The following is a 19970-nucleotide window of genomic DNA, read 5'->3' as shown; positions in this document are numbered from 1 at the left end:
TTAAAAGGGGTACAGATATCGCTATTGATCTACGTAGGCTATCTTCATATTAATACTTAATGTTTAAAGTCATTCTAGTCCGTTCTTTTGAATTTATCCGCTTATGGAACGCTTCGATAGCTCCTGGTCCTCATACTAGTACCTCAACTGATGCAACAGCTTCCATGATATCAGAGATGATAAAAATTCTTCAACCTCCACGGGCCGGGGTTAACAAAGCGCATTTTAAACAGCGCCCTCGTGCGCTGTTGGGAGCTTATCCATCCGTAAACGTTTAACACAGCATAGGTCACGTCACGTCACGTCGATCGCAACAATGCAATATGGCGACTCCTGGAGTGGACACGCAAGCGGATATAATAACAAAACATAAAATCGTCTTGTACTCCAAACTCAAGACATCTTATCATGCTCAGGACAAGGTCCAGCAACTTCTAGAAGAAATTTTACTTGAGGATCACTATATGGTAGAGTGCGTCATCGAGAAATATAATGAGAAACCAGTGTACAGTGACGCTATGCGGTTCGCTGCCACTACGGCGATTGTTGTTTTGGACGCCAGACAAACCCGTGTTTTAATTACTCCTGTAGATGGTCGTCGAGATAAGACCGTCGATCTCTGGGACGAGCTCGATTCACTGAACTGCAATTTAACCGAACCGAAAGGTGAGTATGATCACAGCAACCACTAGTACCTCACTGTTAGCCTCTTGTGTCATAGTGTAACTCTAGTAGCTTCTTTGCTTCCGCCTCGATCGTCCATTCGTGGCAATTACAAGTGAAGCATCGATCCGTGAATACGCCTCCTTGTCACTACAAATTCTTCTCCATGCCGATTTCCGCCATAACTGGAGTACATGTATATTGATGGCGCTGTGCTTCTGAATGATATTCCATTCGTCATACCTTTGAAGAGCAGTAACTTCGGTCACTATGTTGTCATGGAGGCAGAAGCGAGGGATATTCGAACAGTAAGCTTAACTTTCGGTCAATATCCTGTTCATGCATGACTTACTACAGGCCAAAACATAAAATCACATAAAATCTTTCTGACCTAGGCAGGGAAATACAATAGACCATCCATTCTACATTCATTTTTTAACCTATGCAGTTTCATCCTCGGGCGCTACAACGAGTGGATTCTGTTTGACCTTTGACCTTAAAGCTGTAAACACAAGGGAAACCTGGCATAATTAGATTCTTTTTTGAAAACATACAGTATTTCATACGGAGCGTAAGCCAAACAATTAATAAAGACGTGCCTAAAAACTGAATTTACGTGAAATTTGCTGACATACAATTTCATGGCAGAGCAAGTTGAGTTTTTGTTCAGAACTGGTGATTCACATGTTCACCTGACCCAACTTTTGAACAGGGCAAGTACAAGGCAAGTTCATGTACAATGAGTTATGGGCGTGAAAGTACACCTCCCGATAGTGGACTGGCACACTATAGGTAAATGCAGCAAATTGCCTGACAGCCACCGATGTCACGGCTAACATACCCTACTCTCCCGGACGCCCGTCTGTTTCCCTGTGATAATATATATATATATATATATATATATATATATATATATATATATATATATATATATATATATATATATATATATATATATCCACAGAGGGACCGTGCTTCCTGCAATGAACATTGTTTCAATTACAAAAAGTGCACACAGTCCTATGCACAGCAAGAAGTGAGCAACGAAAACCCATCTCGAACAGAATGCCACACAGATGCATAGGCACTCACAATTTTCATACATTCATGATTTGTGGAATTAGTCCGGTTATAATAGGTCACGGGAACTAACTGAAAGGTCTTTGAAATAAGCGTTTGTTAACAATAAACACGGCGCTGGCGGTGGGCTCTGGGGTTTTACAATTAATTAACGAAATAATTCTTTATCTGTTAGAGTCGGCGGTCAAAGGAGGTTACCGAAAACTTAATTTGGCTCCTCGAATAGAAATGACGCCATAGTAAATTAGTCAGTTCCAGATAATGAATGTGAATTGCTCCCACCGGATGGTAAGGGGAAACGTTATTGTGCTGTGCAGAGGCATCTGTAGACTTGGTTCAAGTCTGTGGTTTTTGAAGGTGTGAGTTGGGTGAGCGCGATGATTTGTGTTCTCTTTTCATGTGAAATGAGTGAGTGGGGTGAACGCTTATACATGGGAGTTTCACCCGGAATGACAGAATCGAGATCCGGCAGAAACTAACTCGCTTCTGCGCAGACTCAAAGGTAACGCATTCGATCGCTAGGAAAACCTGACCTGGGGTGCCAAATTTCAAAAAGATTTGTATGAAAGAAGAGAAACTGTTGCAAATTATTTATGTTTTGAAAATTCACCGACTTGAACCAAGTCTAAGGTATCTGTTGCAGCTAGAACTGACATAATTTACACAGAATATCACGGCGTTTGGACTTGTGAAATTGGTCGATATCTTACGAGTGTACGTTATTGAATACATTATTTTGCCACGGCAGACTGTAGAGATTTTTGCAGAGTTTAGTTGAAAAATTTACGGCCCCTCCCAAACTATCTTGAATAATTTGTGCATACTACAATCGTTTTACTCACGAACAGCGATTAGTATATCAATATCTCGTCCGCCTACTCATAGAAGGACTGGCAGACAAAGAGGAAAGAGTTGTAATATCATTGCCTACAAGCATCGCAACGAATTAGGTAAATAGCATTCAGATCGAATCAGGCAACACGATATAGAACATCACTTCCGATATGTTTTGATGTACGGAATTACTATACATGTTCAAATATTGATCAGTCTCCTCTTTCACAGGGTCCATTCTGCTGGTTATTTATGGAGACAAATTCTCAACAACCCTGGAAAAGACAAAACTAATGGCCGACAAGTGGCTTAATGTTTGGTTACACAGTGACCCCATCGCCAACAACTTTGCGCAGCGTGGCAGGTGCCTTACCTTGTGGGACAAATTCAACAAGCAACAGAGAGGGCGCCTCATGCAGTTTCTGCGCGAACAGCCAGTCCTGCCGAATGCACGCCAGAACGTGAATACCCTCGTATTTGGAGACCCTAGGTCGAACAGCGTCCTCAACCCACACCTTAAGGAGCACCCCTTACTGAATTACGTGTCCGAAAAGTCGTTGACACCGGCTCGGCTTCACGAGGTACGACACGGCATTCCCAGTTACAAGCAAGGTCGTGCAGACGATCCCGAGTACTGTTTCACAAGCTTGCACTGTGACCTTGACCCAATCAACGTTTGCAGAGAGGGTTTCGATTTCAGGAAAGACTTTCCACTGACTGCAAGAAACTTCAAAGAATGGGGAATTGCAAACATGGATGTGGGGTGTTTTCCCCACCTTCAGATGCTAGTCGGCCAATCGCCACTGCATATTCCGGACATCGATAATGTTGTGCTGGTCTGTCACTGTGAACGATGCTTTTTTGGCATTTGCAAGAACACAGATCTAATCACCAGAGAGCTGAAGAAAGCACTAGGTCAGTACCGCCCAAAATGTTACAGTTTGCGTTCAAAAGACTCGAAATGAGAGCGAGGCTATTCAACCTGAGCATGTTTTTGCCCAGTATGAATATAAAATCCAATCGATTGATTTGCAGAAGTAAAGTTTCTGTAATGCCAGCAGCTTAGCTCACCTTATGCAAGATGTATAAAGAGCACACAAGATACATCTCATTGGCTGTCAGAATTCTATTAAATTTGATAGTATTAGTGATATGCAAGACTGTAATACTTTGCTGAAGGGAGCCGAAAAGTAATCGTTGGATTTTCTCTTATCACTAAAGGCATAAACCCTACCATCATTATCGTCTACATTATCATGTATTAATTGTTCATTGAAATAAGACTGTAGTATTTCCAAACGTGGGATTGTCCAGACTAGAGCGCCTAGCAACGTAGAAAAGGATTTTCCTGTGCAATTTCGTAGCTCTGTCGGTTTCTCTTTGCTCCATCCAGTAAGAATGAACCGAACAAGTTGCAGCGTTGATTTCTGTAATGATATACTGAGATTTTACTTCAATTGTCACTGTCACTTTGAGGAAAACCGTGATTAACCATGCACACCGTGGGCATATGGGGATGCGCCTTGTGTAATAGTCTTTTTCGCTTATACCAAATTCGCAAAAGAGTGAATGGTTTTGTCGCCACGTATATCAAGGGTCGCTCCGAGAAACAGAATTTTATAGCAAGCATCTCCTTCAGAATCACATTACTAACGGAGATTCACGATTTTTTTATTTAATCCCAAACATTTACCGGTCAGGCGAGTTTCAAATGCGTAACAGAATATACAAGATTTTCCGCATTATCGTTACCTACTATATTTATCTTTCGGGCGAGTTGCAAACATGAAAGGTAAAAGGCACCCCATAAACATTTACTGGGTCCCGAAATATTGTCATCTCCTATCATTTCTTTTCAGGCGAGGTTCAAATACTTTTGAAAGGAGAAGTTATACCTGTCCCACCGAAAGACACCCCGATGTCCCAAGAGATCGTCGATAAAGTGAGACTGCTAGTTAGGAATTTGGCAAGCAAGGACCACGGGGTTTTGTTTGAACACAGGGAAACCAAAATTGAGCGCGAAAAACCAGAGTGCGTTCTCAAGCTGCTGGTGTGGTATGCCTGTCAGACATCCATCGGCCGTGAGAGTGGACTTCAAGTGGCTTATGCCAGCTATCTCAGATCCTTCTCTCCCTGGGAATGGCTTTCATCTGTGTGGAACTATCTCACCGACAAAGCATCGTCTTATTGGCGTCGGCGTTCTGACGGTAGCAAGCAAGACGAACTCAGACGGCCACTTCTCGAAGGCGAAAGTTCCATAATCGATATCTGATCATGAACTTACTTGATATTTACTTGACACACGAAATCCCACTCTTTCATGATTGCACGTAATATATATATATATATATATATATATATATATGTGTGTGTGTGTGTGTGTGTGTGTGTGTGTGTGTGTGTTTTATATTATTCACATCAAATACTTAAGCGATTGACATAAACACATTCATCTCTATAAAATGTATGAACATTTTATTTGCAAGTCACACAGACATGCGCGAAATGGGCCAAATTTGTTGCAGTTCAGTAAGGATGATAGAAATCCCACTGATGCAAAATCACACTTTAAAAGGCAATACTGTGAAGACAATAATGTGGTTGTTTGCTTACGTCACGTGACAGCGCCAAACTGACTCAAAAATCGATTCTTGCCATCGCTGTGGCAACACGGGGCTACGTAATTTTCTGTCAACATTGTCGTTGCGGGCGCCTTTCAAATATTTCAGAAAATATGTCGTGCGCTTATACCTTTTCTGTTCTGTTTGAAATTTTCTTCCTTTGGAGAGTTACCGAAATTTTGACAATTTGAGAATAGTGACCTACATAAACGCATGACCTTTAAGCTATCGCGATCGCTGTCCACTGAGCAAATTTATGACAAATCTCGCAACGTTGACGTTGCAGAAAACTTGTAACGTGATCTCGTGCCAAAGAAAGGTGACGTCGCGTGTCCAGACGCATTCCCAAAATAAGTCGTATTTTCAAACTGTCTACACAAAAAGCTTCTGCAATTTCTGAAGTATTTTGTGTGTGCGCGTGTGTGTGTGTGTGTGGATGAAAGAGGTTCTTTTCTTGAATCTCGTCTGCACTTGCGAATATGTGCATGCTTACGAGTATTTAGGGGTATGTTTGTATTTGTCTTGGTGTCTCCATCACTGTGTGGTAGATTGTGGGTTCAATCTTTCCACATTATGAAGTTTTTCCGAAATGATTGTCAAACTAGCAGGAAAACATAGCTCAGAACGTTCTAAAAAGTCATATTATAGGAGCAATAAGACTTGAACACATGTCTATAGATCTATAGTTGCACAGAATATTCGTATCTTGCACGGGTGTCAACAATCATAAATTGTTTGAAGTATCGAAAGATTCTTGTTAATAATATCCAACAGAGTAAATACTGTTTATCGTTGTAAAAACCGAGCTGCTTGAAAGCATGTGGAGAATAATTCCAATACACAACTTTATCATTTACATTTTTGGAAACATTTATCGTCGTTATGCGGGGTGACTTTCTGACATTTATGATGATGTAATGATAGATTAATATAATATAATGACATAATAATATGAGGATTTACTTAGTAGAATTCATGATAATATAGTTATAACCGTTTTGGCCAAGTAGCTAATATTTTCTCTGAAAACAATTGATTGTCCTGATACGCGGAGGAATAGTCACTTTGTATGTGATCTTTTGTTAGAAAACCGTCGATAGTATTGAATGAAAACAGATGATAATTTTCCAGTAGTATTGAATTGAAACATATTTTTAAGATGATAATTTTTCAATCTTTTAATTCTCAAGAAAGTTTTTATAACCAGTGTAGAGAAGTTACTTTGTGACCGCTGTCACGTTTGTGTAGTTTTGGCATCTGGCCGCGTTGGCTTGTGAATAGAGCGGGGTGCGATTTATGATGCGTTTGTTATTTAAAAGGTGTGACGTTCGTAATTTATTGAATAGAGGTCGAATATAAACAAAAAGGGGGCACGTGATTCAGCTTGTAATTATCGTGGTATTTCTTTACTCTCTGTAACAGGCAAAATTTTTGCGAGAATGTTGTACAATAGGCTTTGTAAATGGGATGCGACATGTCAATATACAAGGGAAGAACAAGCAGGTTTCAGAGCTGGGTACTGTACAATAGACAACATTTTTATAATTAACACACTCATACAAAAATATTTAACAACTAAGAGGGGGCGTTTTTATTGTGCTTTTGTAGATTTTGAAAAAGCGTTTGACAGAGTAAATAGAATAGCAATGTTTTTCAAACTTGGCAATGCCGGTATTACAGGGAACATGTATCGTATACTACATTCTATGTATCAAGAAGTGAAGGCAAGCGTTTTAACCCCCTCTGGTTTAACAGATTTTTTCGATTGTCCTGTCGGTGTGAAACAAGGTTGCATCCTGTCTCCTTTTCTGTTTTCTTTTTCATCAATGATTTACATAATGAACTCCGTGCAGATCATATTTTGGGTGATGACGTTGGGTGTTCAATTGGTCTTGTCAAACTTTTCTATTTATTATTTGCCGATGATCTTGTTTTACTATCTTATAACGCTATTGGATTACAGAGACTACTCTCAAAATTAAAGTCTTATTGTGATAAATATAAATTAAGGGTTAATCTAAGTAAGACCAAAGTTGTAGTTTTCAGGAACGGTGGTATACTTAGAAGTTACGAAAAATGGTTTTATGGAAGTTGTGTCGTTGAAACCGTTCCATACTATGTATATCTTGGTTTAAAGCTCTCATCAAGAGGTATTTGGTCAAGAGCTGTGAAACAGCTAGCCGATCAGGCAACAAAAGCTCTCCATGCTCTGATGATAAATGTAAAGAAATTAGGTCATGTACCCTTAAATTTATGTTTTAAGTTATTTGATACAAAAATTCTACCAATTCTACATTACGGTTGTGAGATATGGGGTTATATTGAAGCGCCAGCAATAGAAAATGTTCACATTAAGTTTTGTAAATTTTTGCTTTCATCACAGTCATTATATATTCATGCTTCGATAAGAGGAGAAATGGGTCGTTCAACTTTGAGAGCTATCCGTTTAACTAGAGTTATCAAATATTGGTTAAGAATTTTAAAGATGAACACAAATCGTTATGTTTTTCATTGCTACCATCTCCAATGTAAATTAGCTGATTCAAATAAGGAGTGTTGGGTAAAGCATGTGAAAGCAATTCTATTTTCATACGGGTTTGCTGAAGCATGGTATAATCAAGGGTTGGAAATGAACTTTTATTTGTTAATAGCTTTCGTCAACGTTGCTTAGATATTGACTTCCAAAATTGGAGTGACGAAATAAATTCGTATACTAAATTGAGTAATTATAAATTATTTAAAACAAGTTTAGTTGCTGAACAATATCTTAAGATTGAAATGAAATCCATTTTCCGCTTGACACTGTTCAAATTTAGAGTTTCCGCTCACCCGTTGATGGTAGAGAAGGGTAGACACCTTGGTTTACAGATCAATGAGAGAAAATGTCCAGTATGTCTTGATGCTGTTGAAGACGAATTCCATTTTCTTTTTGTTTGTCCACTGTATAATGACCTTAGAACTCAGTACATTCCTAGTTTTACACGCAGCAACCTCTGTCACAGTATAAATTTATTGCACTCATGAATAACACAAAGCCAGACATCATCAGAAACTGTGCTCGATATCTGTTTTATGCTTTTCAAAAGAGGGCTTCCTCTATGAATGAATAGGAATGTGTCTAAATTTCTTGTTGGTACTTTTTGTATGATATTGCATGATGTAAGTTCAAAGTTCACCGTTTTGTTCTTTTAAGGTGAACCCCTGACCTCACTAGTTTTTCTGTGTAATTGGTTATTATTGTACTAAGGGCCGGTGGGCCTATAGTGCTTTGGAATAAAGATTATTATATTATTATTAAAAAAAAAAAAAAAAAAAAAAGAATAGAGCTCGAAAAGAAACAATGAAACGTATTTCAGCTTAAGGCACGTGCTAGTTTTTCAACATAGCGTATAGGAAATGGGGAACAAAAAAAACGTGTAGGAAACACATACCAAATGCAAAAACAGGAAATGTTAACGCGGCTGTGTTCGAACCTCGTGTCTGGCCGTACATTTGACCGCCACTACGTTAGGGCGACGTAGTTACCTTCATACCAGCAATGTCAAGGCTATACAGGCGAGATCATCGACACTGGCCTTGCTCGTGATCTCTTGGATCCTGCTGCTCGTCAAGTATCTCAGCTACCACTCCAACAAGCTTGAATTCTTTGCATGAGACTGGACTTTCCGCCTTAAAACATTCACACGTTTTTGATGGCGACTATAGTCACACGACATATTTGAATGTGAACTCTGTGGATTGATAGATCGTCATGCACCTGTAAGAATGAAGTCAATAAAACCCATAATTTTCTAGATTTTACCGATTTTCTATGCAATAATACTCTTCAGCAATTTCATAACTTCGGTGTACACCGACTCATTGTTTCTCGAAAATGGTTAAGTTTCTCGCACTGTAGAAGCAGTGGTCGCGAAGAACCATCTCTGTTAACACGCAGCCCTTCAAGCTTCTACGAATACTACGAAATGCTGCTTTTACGCCGATACTACTCAAGCTTCAAGTCCCCTCACAAAGTACGCCTTCTGCTGAAGAGAAGTGCTATGATCGTCTGTTCAGTCAGAAAAGATGCCTTTTATTGGAGACGTTGCATTGCGTTTGTCTCCAGTCTGCTCCTAAAATCCTATTTTGCAAGGTTCTTATTTCCAGCGTTGCAGGCCAATTTCAACGTCTGCTTAGGCTGGCATCAAAATATATTTTGATCATCTTTTCAGTTTGCGTGACTGGTAAAGATTGCGATAAGAAAGGTGGTTTGCTGTGTTATGCCATGCGACAACGTTGCAACAAACATGCGCAGGGCAAACATTGGGCGGCGAAATCTATTATTTACAGTATAAACACTGAGTAGCTATGACAAAAATATTGACTTTGTAAAATGACATTCGATTTTGTACTCTTACTTCACATCAAAGAGTGTGTTCACAAGTCTTAAACTAAAAAGCATCTTCCCATCGCTGCCTTTATATACCGTGTATGAGGCGGACGAATTGGAAGGGGTTCTTTTTATGTAATTTAACTCCACTTTTTATCTTGTTCATAGAATGTTACTCAAGATACATGTATAGAAGTGTAAACTTACATCGAATTTGATTGTTGTAAATAATGTTGATTATTTGATCGATTTATCTTCTAAAGCCATTATTTCACGTGATTTGTAATTATGGAACCCTTGTATCGTCAACATGTCAGATCCAGTTGGCAGGCAACGATGATTTTTTGTTAGTAATGAGATATTCAGTACATGGGTTCGTTATCGTCACTTTTTACTTCGGCACGATGAGAGGGGAGATGTGTAAAGATGGAGATTTGGTATAAATATTATTTTTATGTGTTTACAATTGTGTTGAAATATTGCTAAGATGCATGCGTTTATCTTGGTATACGTATACACACATACACACACACACATACATACATACATACATACATACATACATACATACATACATACATACATACACGGTTGTAATATTGCATCCACATAACGTCTTTTTATATGAATAAAGTTAAAGGATACACTGCATACCACTGCTGTACATGACGTCGCATTCTTTTCCTTGCAAAGTCATTAAATGGTGATACACAGTGAGAGAAGAAAAACAACAAAAATGAAACCCAAAATAAAACAGCATCGGAAGGTTGTAATTAAGAGACATGACAAGGGAAGATATGATGAAAGAGAATGTAAATGTAAATACTTTTGTTGCGCTCAACGCAAAACACTTGTAGCCATGTTGGTGAAGCCTTTGCTGAATTAGCTTTTGCTTTGCGAACAGAACTCTAGAAAGGTGACCAGAGGTGAAACAATTCAAACACTTGGTGTACTGGTTGGAGGGACACTTGATCAGAAGATTGGTTTCTTCTCTGGTTAAATAGCCTCTCTAACAAGAAGGTAGACTGTCGGCAGTTCCTAGTGCTTTTTCTGACTCTTATTGGTGTGGTATCTCGCACATACGACAGTTTGGGAAACGCAAGCTTAGCGGTGAAGGCTTGAGCTGGGCAATCCGAGTGCGAAGCACGAGGTATGCTTTCGCTCCCCCCTCCCATGTGCGAGATACTACACCAGTGAGAGACAGAAAAGGCACAAGGGACTGTCGACAGTCTAACAAAAAGGGAGAGCCGTTGGATCGATGTCTGTGTGTAGTATTGCAAAGAAAACACGAGATATTTGGTCGAGGTGATAAGCGAGGGTAAAGTAATAGGTAAAGTAATATGCTACACATGACACAGGTAAGGCTTGTTTAATAAAAACATGTTTTATACCTATCATTTATTGATCATAACTCCTAGGCGAATATTATCAGCATTACCCTGTAGTCAGTCTTGGCATTATGCACCTTTATGTATAATATGTCAGAAATAGAAACTATAAATAATTCATAATTCACATTCAAGTGTGCAAAAGATTGTGTAAACTTAAGAACACATAAAGGTGAATCGTATACCAGTACGCCACAAATGCTTTGAAATGTCGCGAGCGAATACCATCTATAACAGATATTTCAACACAATTTAGAATTTCAAATTTTCAAGTAATCGTTGACGTCATGAAATTTCCATTACCATAAGCGATATCTTCCAGGCTCGTCAAAATAGTTGCACGGCTGACGTCTGACGTCATCTTGGTCGACAGCAGGCTTATATTCTTTGATACTTGGTCGCAAGCCTGTTTTTTGAAAAAAGAAATACTTCATTAAGGTAGTATGCACCTCGAAAGTGAAATACTTAAACTTTCGCTCAAAATTTTCCTCAAGGGATCTTTCAATCATTCACTTTTAAAATCAAAAATACAAATCAGGGGTCGCCGTGTAATTTTTGGTATTAGAGAAATAAATTACTGAACATATACCTAGATATTAAATTCAAAATGGCCGCCATCCCTGTGTTAACTCTATGGAGAAAAATAAAAAGCTCGATTTTCAAAAAACTAAGACGGTGAAAGTTTTTCTTTCTCAAAGGGCTTCAAAATGAATCCCCACAAGTGGTAGATCAGACAAGAATTGTAAAAGTTTGAGTCCAAATATCTGTCCCCGAGGCGCATTCTACCTTTATCGATGAAAGTAAGAAGATGTAGTGGTGCGGCATAACCAAAATTTTCATAACAATTGTGCATTTTGTGATAAAAGCATGAAATTTGGTACGAATGTAGATTATCATGATATGAATCAATTTGGATACCGAGCCACCACGGGTTAAGCCTCGTTCTGGTGTGGCGGCCATTTTTAAATATGGCGACCATCAGTCACTATAAAATCCCATAGTTGCTGCTCTACAGATGATTCTGTGGTGAATAAAGGACGTATTTCCATCATAAATGCCTTTTAAGATTACCATTTGCATATTCTTTGTTTTAAAATCAATTTTGATACAGATCCCTCACAGCTAGAGCCTCGTTCTGGTATGGCGGCCATTTTTAAATATGACGACCATCAATTACTGTAAAATCCCGTAGTTGCTACTCTTACGGATGATTCTGCAGTGAATAGTGGATGTATTACCATCATAAATGCATATTAAGATTACTTTTTGCATTTGTTATTGTTTTATAATTTCATTCTACCAGAAAAACGGGTTCTCTTAATAAAATTATTGACAATATGGTTGCAACAAGGCAAAAGTGGAAGATTCAAAATTGTCAAATTGAATGTTTTATACGATGATCAGCTGTCAGCTGTTCTGTCTAGTTAGACTATCAGAAGGTACTATTCAGAGTTTTTTTTATTTATTCTTATTTGTAATCGTTGATGCACCAGTTTTAAGCATTTTTAGACTTGTAGCTGGTACGTGCGACACTCACCAGGTTTTGCAAATAGGCCTAGATCGGCCCATGGCTGTGGTGGGCAGAGTATGATGCGTCCGAGTGTAAAAACAGCGTGTTCCATGTTCTTCCAATGGATGGAGTGTTCTTGAGTAGAAATATTGAATATGTACAATATTTTGACATTGACTAATTATCTTTTCTAATTTTTATTAGTCAGCCATTGACAAGTTTTGCAGGGTGTTAAATCACAAGGCCTGACATGGAAAATTGTGGGGAAATTTAATCCAATCTCTTACTCTTGTTCATCTACATTCACGTGTAGGCCTACATACCAAAAAGCACAATGATATTTACTGTATAACAAACCTTCTAGTTTTAACTTTAAAAACAATAACATTTTGGGCGGAAATCTCTTATATATCCCCATAATTGTCAATGTTAGAGATTTATCATGTAACTACAATTAGTACATAAGTGCAGCCGTTTAAATTTTGACCACGTGGAGAACACGATCATATTTTTATATTATTTTTTTGGCTATATGTACCATATTTTATACATCACTTTTCATTATCTATTTCAAATGAAACTGATCTTGTGTAATTTGATATCTATTTCATAATTTAAATATTGGTTTTAGAGTTATTTCAATGGTCTATTGCATAAATATATATATGGATTCATGCCTATAATATTTTGAACATGGTATATTTTGGTACAAATTTCTTGGTCGTACATAATTTGATGTTGAAATGCAAAAACGTGGCACCATAAATTAAATTGTATTACTCCACTTTCTTTTTAACAAACATGAAAGGTAGGGAAAGCAAAGCTAAAGCACAATGCTGCACTTTTGTCCGTCATGTCCGTGCTTGGCACTCCCCGGATCTCTGCTTGCTTTTACATGGCTATTCAGCTGGCGAGTATTTTATTCCTTTCCATGGTGTTTACATAGCCTAGACAACAAGTTTAAACGACAATCCTAAATATTTGCCAATCATTTTCTTGTTATCCACTTGACACATACACCCAAGACCTAAGCAAGGTAGTGTTGGCTGGCCAATTATCTGATCAAATGGGAACCTTCCTATACAAACAGTGACACTCCAGTCCAGATTGAAACATAAACCTTAGAGATTTTACGCAGTTCAGTATTCACAATAAATCATTTGCACATTCAGTAACACACAATTACAGAAAAGCTATTACCAAATTTTGAACGTTTTCAACATGCCAGCCCAGCTAAATCTGAACTACTTTATAAAGTATACTGAGTGTAGAAGCAATAATGAGATCGATCAAGTATCAGATACATGCTTTTGAACTATAGAACATCCTTTGATTTAATTCGTAAAGATTAGAAATGATAATTAGATTGGTTCAATATCGGATATATCCTGAAAATATTTTACTGGTGAATGCCATAAAGTACTGAAGAATGGCTAGCTATATTTCTGCTTATTTATGAAGTTAAGAAATTATCATTAGAGCAGCTAAATATTGGATATATCCCTATTTTTGTTAATGAAGAAAGTCCAAGCTATATGACATATCTTTAGACACTTATGCTAATTTATGAAGTTTAGAAATGATAACTAGAGCAGCTAAATATCAGGTATATCTATTCCATAATATTTTGTCAATGAAGAAAGTCCAGCTTTCTGATATATCTATACAAGTTTTCTTCAGGAACGCCCTGGTAATTTTGATATAATGTATAATGTTTAGAAACGATTATTGGATCAGCTAAAGTGTTGAATTAGCTGTGCTCATTCATACAGTTTAGAAAACAAAACCTTTAAAGGCTCAATTCCGCACCTTGCTTGTCATTCAGTTGGTTGTATAATTCAGTATAGTGCCTTTCTTTTTTCATCTCCATTACAGCGAGTAGAACACATACCATAATTAGTTTTCAAAAATTGTTCTGCCAAATTAAATTACAGTTCCACATAAGAACTTTTCAGGTCAAATCTTACAAAACAAACTTGAAACAAAATAATTTAATATGCGATGCTGATAATATTTTGATATCACCCGTGACCATGATTTTGGCTGACTTCTTTCATAAAGACGTGTTTGATAATATGTTTTAGGAAATTTGCCGTATTTGTGTACCCCTTGAAATATGATCCCAGTGGCGACTAAATCTTATTAAGTTCACTTCATATTTTGACATACGTCTGATACAAACAAAACCGATTTCATATAAGCATGATATTGCCTTCTGTATTGTGTGGAGCAAAAACAATAGGTAGAACGTAAGATAAACCGTAATTTGAAATGTAATCTTTTGGGGTATTCGGTAAATTTTGGTCCCATTTCATGAAAACTGTAACGGATATTTGTATGTTACAAAAGGTCAACTTAAAGAAAAATAAATCGCTTTAATAATGATACCCACAACCAGGTTATGTATAAGTTAGGCTCGGCATATGACTTAAACAAAGACAGGTTTAACAAAAATGTTCGTGGGTCTCAAAATCGTGATTTTGCGGCACCCTTCAACATATGACTGTGACAGCTGTTGCATCCCGATATTTTTTCAGTTAAAAGTCTATTTCATATTTGTGACATGGCCTCGTAGCAAATAAACAGATTTTACACAAGACATTGCCCAAAAGTCTATTTCGTATTTGTGATAGGTTCTTATAGCAAATAAAAAAATTCATACAAGGCATTACCCTTTATTATATGTCTAGGTTAAAAAATGGTAGAATTTGACGTTTAACAAAAAAGATGCGATTCGCAATACTTTGACTTTACAGTTCCCTTTTCCAATTTTTTTTTTCTGTTAAAAGTCTCTTTCATATTTTGATATGTCTCCGTAGCAAATAAAACAGATGGCATATAGAGAATTGCCCTTTTTAATATGTTTAGGTAAAAATTGGTAGAATTTGAGATAGGCAGTGACAGTAATTTGCAATATAAAGTTTGGGGTATAGGGTAAGTTTTGGTCATATTTTATGAAAGCTATGGAAGATATTAAAATATGATATCTAAAAGAAGAATAAAATCCCTTTCCAATGTTAGCCCACAAGCTCGGTTATGTAAAAAAATTAGCTGAGCAGATGACTTACAACAAGACAGGTTAAACGAAAATGCATGCGAGTTGGCAATACTGTAATTTTGCGGTACCCTTCAAAGTATGACCGGTAGACCTATAGCATCCCAATATTTTTCCTATCAAAAGTCTATTTCACATTTTGACATGTCCTTGTAGCAAATAAACAGATGTCATACAAAGCATTGCCTTTTGTGTTATGCCAAGGTAAAAAATTGGTAGAATTTCAGATTTTTGGGGTATTGGGTAAGTTTTGGTCCCATTTCATAAACAATCTATCAAAGATATTGCATATTACATATGTCATTTTAAAGAGGAATAAATTTCCATTCTAATGATATCCTACAAGTCAGATTACGTTAAAAAAAACTTAGTAGATGACTTACATGTACTACAAGAAAAAAGCACATGGATAGCAAAATGGTTATTTTGCGGTACCGTTCAAAAGTCGACCATAACAGTTATTGCATCCCTATATTTTTTCTGTCAAAATTCCACGTATTCTAGGGATCCCAAGTCTTCTAAAACGATAGGTTTGTTATCCTGGGGGTGCAAGTAGACTCCTCTGGCCCACGGTCTAACATATCTTGACTGCTTACATAGCGTCATACTTTTATAGGATCTAAGCCCGTATTTACCCGTTTAACAAGTCAGGTGGTGAAGGAAATTTAAAATAATTTTCAAATAACACTTTTCACAGTTTCTTATTGAAATTATTCAACCTAAAGTTACCCAACGACTTATGTAGTTGACATTTACTAGGTGAGAAATACCTGTCTGGTAGCCATTTTGGGAAAATGGTTGCCATGGCAACGCTTTGGTAGATTTTCAGTGGCTCGGTATCTGAATTTGTTCAGCACATATTAAGACACATCTGAGCCAAGTTTGGTGCTTTTATCACAAAATGCACAATGGGTTTGCCATGCCGCACCATAATGGTGATCTACTGCCGCTCGTCTCGTCTGTAATGCTAATATGTACGATCAAAAACTATACTGGATGCCTATTAGTTCTCGCATCCTTTACGAAGTTATTTGCTTCAATTCAGTTATAGGCACAGAACTGCAATATCTCTCTAAGCTGCTACATCAATACACTCCAAAAAGACACTGAACTCCGCTCTTCCTCAGATTCTCGACTTCTCAGTATTCCAGGAGTCTCCACAAGAATGTTGGCTTGAGATCTTTCTTACATTGGCCGTACATTATGGGATAAATCCCCCAACCTTCGTCACTCCAACTCTGCCTTTTCCTTCCGCCATTCCCTCAAGACTTCTCTCTTTTAAGAATGGTTTAAACTTTTCGTTCGCCCGGTCTCCAGTCCCAGTGTTTCAACATTTCCTCTCTCACAGTGTGCTTTGTCAATTTTACGCCCCAAGCTCTGTTCTCAGAGATTGTACTTTACGGCACACGGAATCTTTCTGACCACAGTCCTGACCTGACCAAAAATGGCGGTTTCGCACTCTGATATTTTTCATGCATTTTTTGAAAGAGTAGCATCTCTAGACTGTAAACTTCACTTGTGGCAAAGCAAACATTTACCTGGCGATTCTAGTATCCCGGAAGGTTATCGGAACTGCATTATTTTAACAGATTTTTTAGGTTTTAAAGTTGGAAAATTACAATCGAAGGAATACATTCGATCGATCGTGGCAAACCATAATGTTGCCACTCACGAACATCACATCAATCCCCAGACTGAAAATTACATAATCATCATGGAAACCCTGTGAAGAGCGTTGCTACAATATGGTGTTACATCCCCAAGCTTCTTAAAACGACTAATGTAGCAAGGCATGTTTTAAATACTATTCTCAGACATCGCCGCCCTAAGATCTTAGTTTTGCGGGTATCGGAGTCTTTACCAGAACATCTCGGAAACAACATTTTGCGTGCTGGGCTAACAAACGGGTTTTATGAAGAAACGTTGGCAGAGTGAATATCATGCATTAACCCTTTCACCCCCAGTTCCCTGTACACAGGTCCAACTTTACCATAGAAAACAATGGATTTGAGACAAACCGTGGTGGTGAAAGGGTTAAAATAAATTTTCTCTGCGCAATTTTTCCTGATGTCGTGCATGTTCTCAGGTTTACTCAGGTTGTCCTAACTTTTGTGGGATGTGAAATGTTACACTTTGTACTTCGCTTGGCAGGCTTCCCTACTTGCGACGACCAACCGCTAGTTGGCAATATTTTCCCGTAAAAGGTATTAAAAGCTCCGAGGTTGTGCAGATTATGAAATTCGCGTAAACCATTATCACAATTTTAGTGAAAATCTCCTGTGGGCAAGTGAAAACTGACAGAATTAGCGACCGAATTAACGTGCGAAAAATACATGATAGTTTATGTAAGCAAGATGTACATGACATTTCAAATGTAATTTCTGCTGAATGCATGCTCTGAATCAAAACGCCAATTTAAGATTGCCAAAATACTAAGCCTAGGAAGATCCGATTTCATCTAGCGAGCTATCGATACGTGTAACCGATGAACTTGTCTCCACTCAGCTTTTAAAATCTCCATCCGAAGGACTTGGGTGTGATAGACCAAGTTCAACGCCATGCAGTGAGTGTCGGAAAGTGATCAAATTCTTTTTCAGGAGCCGTTTAAATGATAAATGTCGGATGTATAATATATTATTAAATTAATTACATTATATTGAACTAGTCTGTCAGTATCGAGCTAGAGCTCAAGTTTAGAACACGTTTCTTTTCATTCTCGATGGCTCTCTTCACAATATAGCTACACGATTAGGACGATAAAACACGGCTATATGGTTCTTTTTATGATTGGGCTATATGAAACCTCAGTGGAAGATGCTCGCAGCAAGGCAGGTATTCAATGACATGATTTTCGGCAGTCTCACTATCGCCTCTCTCTCACTTGCGGTACTCCAATTGTTTTTGGGCTTTTTCGAAGCCTTGCTTTAACCAATGAGCATTAAAGTATTGTGTTACACCTTCATTTTTCTTCAAATGTGACAATCAAAAAGAGGTATATATCTTCTTTTTCTTTCTTTGAAAATCTAGTTTGTGGGTCTGAAGTTCGGAACTGTCTTCACGCTTGCGATCAAGACATTTTCCAGTCTTATTCTCGTGCGTAGCGTCTCTGTTTGAGGTACAAGCGACGATCATGAACGATACAGTGGCGTCCGACGACATTCGCGGCCGAGCATTTCACGACAAACTGCCGACGACGTGGATAGTCCAGGTGTCAGCCACGGAAGAAATCGTTTTCGCGGTCCTAGCTGTGATTGGCAACCTTCTTTTCGTCTGCCTTGTCATACTCAAGAAAGAAATTCGAACATTCGGCAATGCTTTGTTGGTAAATCTCAGCTTCACGGACATCTTTGCTGCTGTCTTGGTTTCCGTTCCCAGCGCAGTTTCGTTCTTCCTTCGTCGGTGGATCTTCGGCCAGACTTTCTGTGCCATCCACTTTGTTCTCCATTCACTTCTTTTCGGCGTGTCCCTGTGGTCCACCGCATTCATCGCCGTGGACCGCTACATCTATGTAGTTCACAATCATCTCTATAGAAAAACCGCGACCAGGCTGACCACTACAGCGTTCGTCTTGGGCTCCTGGCTCTTTCCGATACTCACCCGAATGTACATCGAGGAATTCCGCTTTCCGGTGGACGCTTTCCGGTATTCGCCATATACTCTGAGGTGTACCGGATCGACGAGACAGCAACCCCTCTCCGCCGCATTAAACGTCTACCTACCCTCTGTCGTGGTCATCGCGTGCTACATTTTAATCGTCAATTTCGTCAGCAGAAGTCGTAACCGGGTCCAGGCCCACGCATCCGATCAAACAGGCCCGAACAGGCAAGAAATCAGAATGCTAGTGGTCATATTCGCCGTATTCCTGTTGATATTACTTGCATACGTGCCGTTTCAGCTAATACTGACCATTTCCCAATCCAAAAATATCCGTCCGCCGGTCGACGCCATGATTGCTCTGTATCCGTGCATGCATTTGGGAGGCTTCCTGAATCCTCTCTTGTACGGAGTAAACAACAGGCGCTTTAAGAAGGCCTATGCCGAACTATTCACCGTCATATTTGCCAAGTGTTCAACTAAACCAGTCAACCCCACACCACCAACCGACCAAAATATCGTCATCGACATGGAGGCGGGTGACAATCAAGGTTAAGGTGCATTTCAAGCGAATAGATGCTCTCGTCTACAATGTGTTAATACGCTAAACAAGCTGTAACTACTAAGAAAAGTCAAGTACTTGTTGTACACTTACACCACAGTTACTCTACCCCTGCTTACACCGTAAAATTATGCCAGCATCATCAGAAATACTGAACGCAACAGTCGGGGGAAAGGCTACATGCAAACGCTGTTAGATACTATCTCTAGGCAGGGCTGAAGACACTTGTAAGTAATGCAAGAGGCACGAAGAAGAACGGACAAGATTTCAAATTCTTGAATCAATCATAGACCC

General features: G+C 38.5%; 2 protein-coding genes across 2 annotated transcripts; both read left to right on the top strand.

Annotated features, from left to right (window-relative positions):
• The first annotated feature begins 241 nt into the window (after window positions 1-241).
• Window positions 242-6052, top strand: LOC139115646 (uncharacterized). Its single transcript, XM_070677925.1, has 3 exons — window positions 242-666; window positions 2809-3492; window positions 4437-6052. The coding sequence occupies exons 1-3, from the start codon at window positions 324-326 to the stop codon at window positions 4847-4849; spliced, it is 1440 nt and encodes a 479-aa protein (XP_070534026.1). The 5' UTR covers window positions 242-323; the 3' UTR covers window positions 4850-6052.
• A 12598-nt stretch (window positions 6053-18650) lies between these two features.
• On the top strand, window positions 18651-19670 carry LOC139116649 (melatonin receptor type 1B-B-like). The gene has a single exon (XM_070679243.1). It carries the CDS (start codon window positions 18651-18653, stop codon window positions 19668-19670), a length of 1020 nt encoding a protein of 339 aa, XP_070535344.1.
• Window positions 19671-19970: the final 300 nt, after the last annotated feature.

This window comes from Ptychodera flava, chromosome 17, assembly GCF_041260155.1.
Source record: "Ptychodera flava strain L36383 chromosome 17, AS_Pfla_20210202, whole genome shotgun sequence".
NCBI classification, from domain to species: domain Eukaryota; kingdom Metazoa; phylum Hemichordata; class Enteropneusta; family Ptychoderidae; genus Ptychodera; species Ptychodera flava.
The sequence above is the reverse complement of the archived record's forward strand: the minus strand, read 5'-3'. Positions and strand labels throughout refer to the sequence as shown.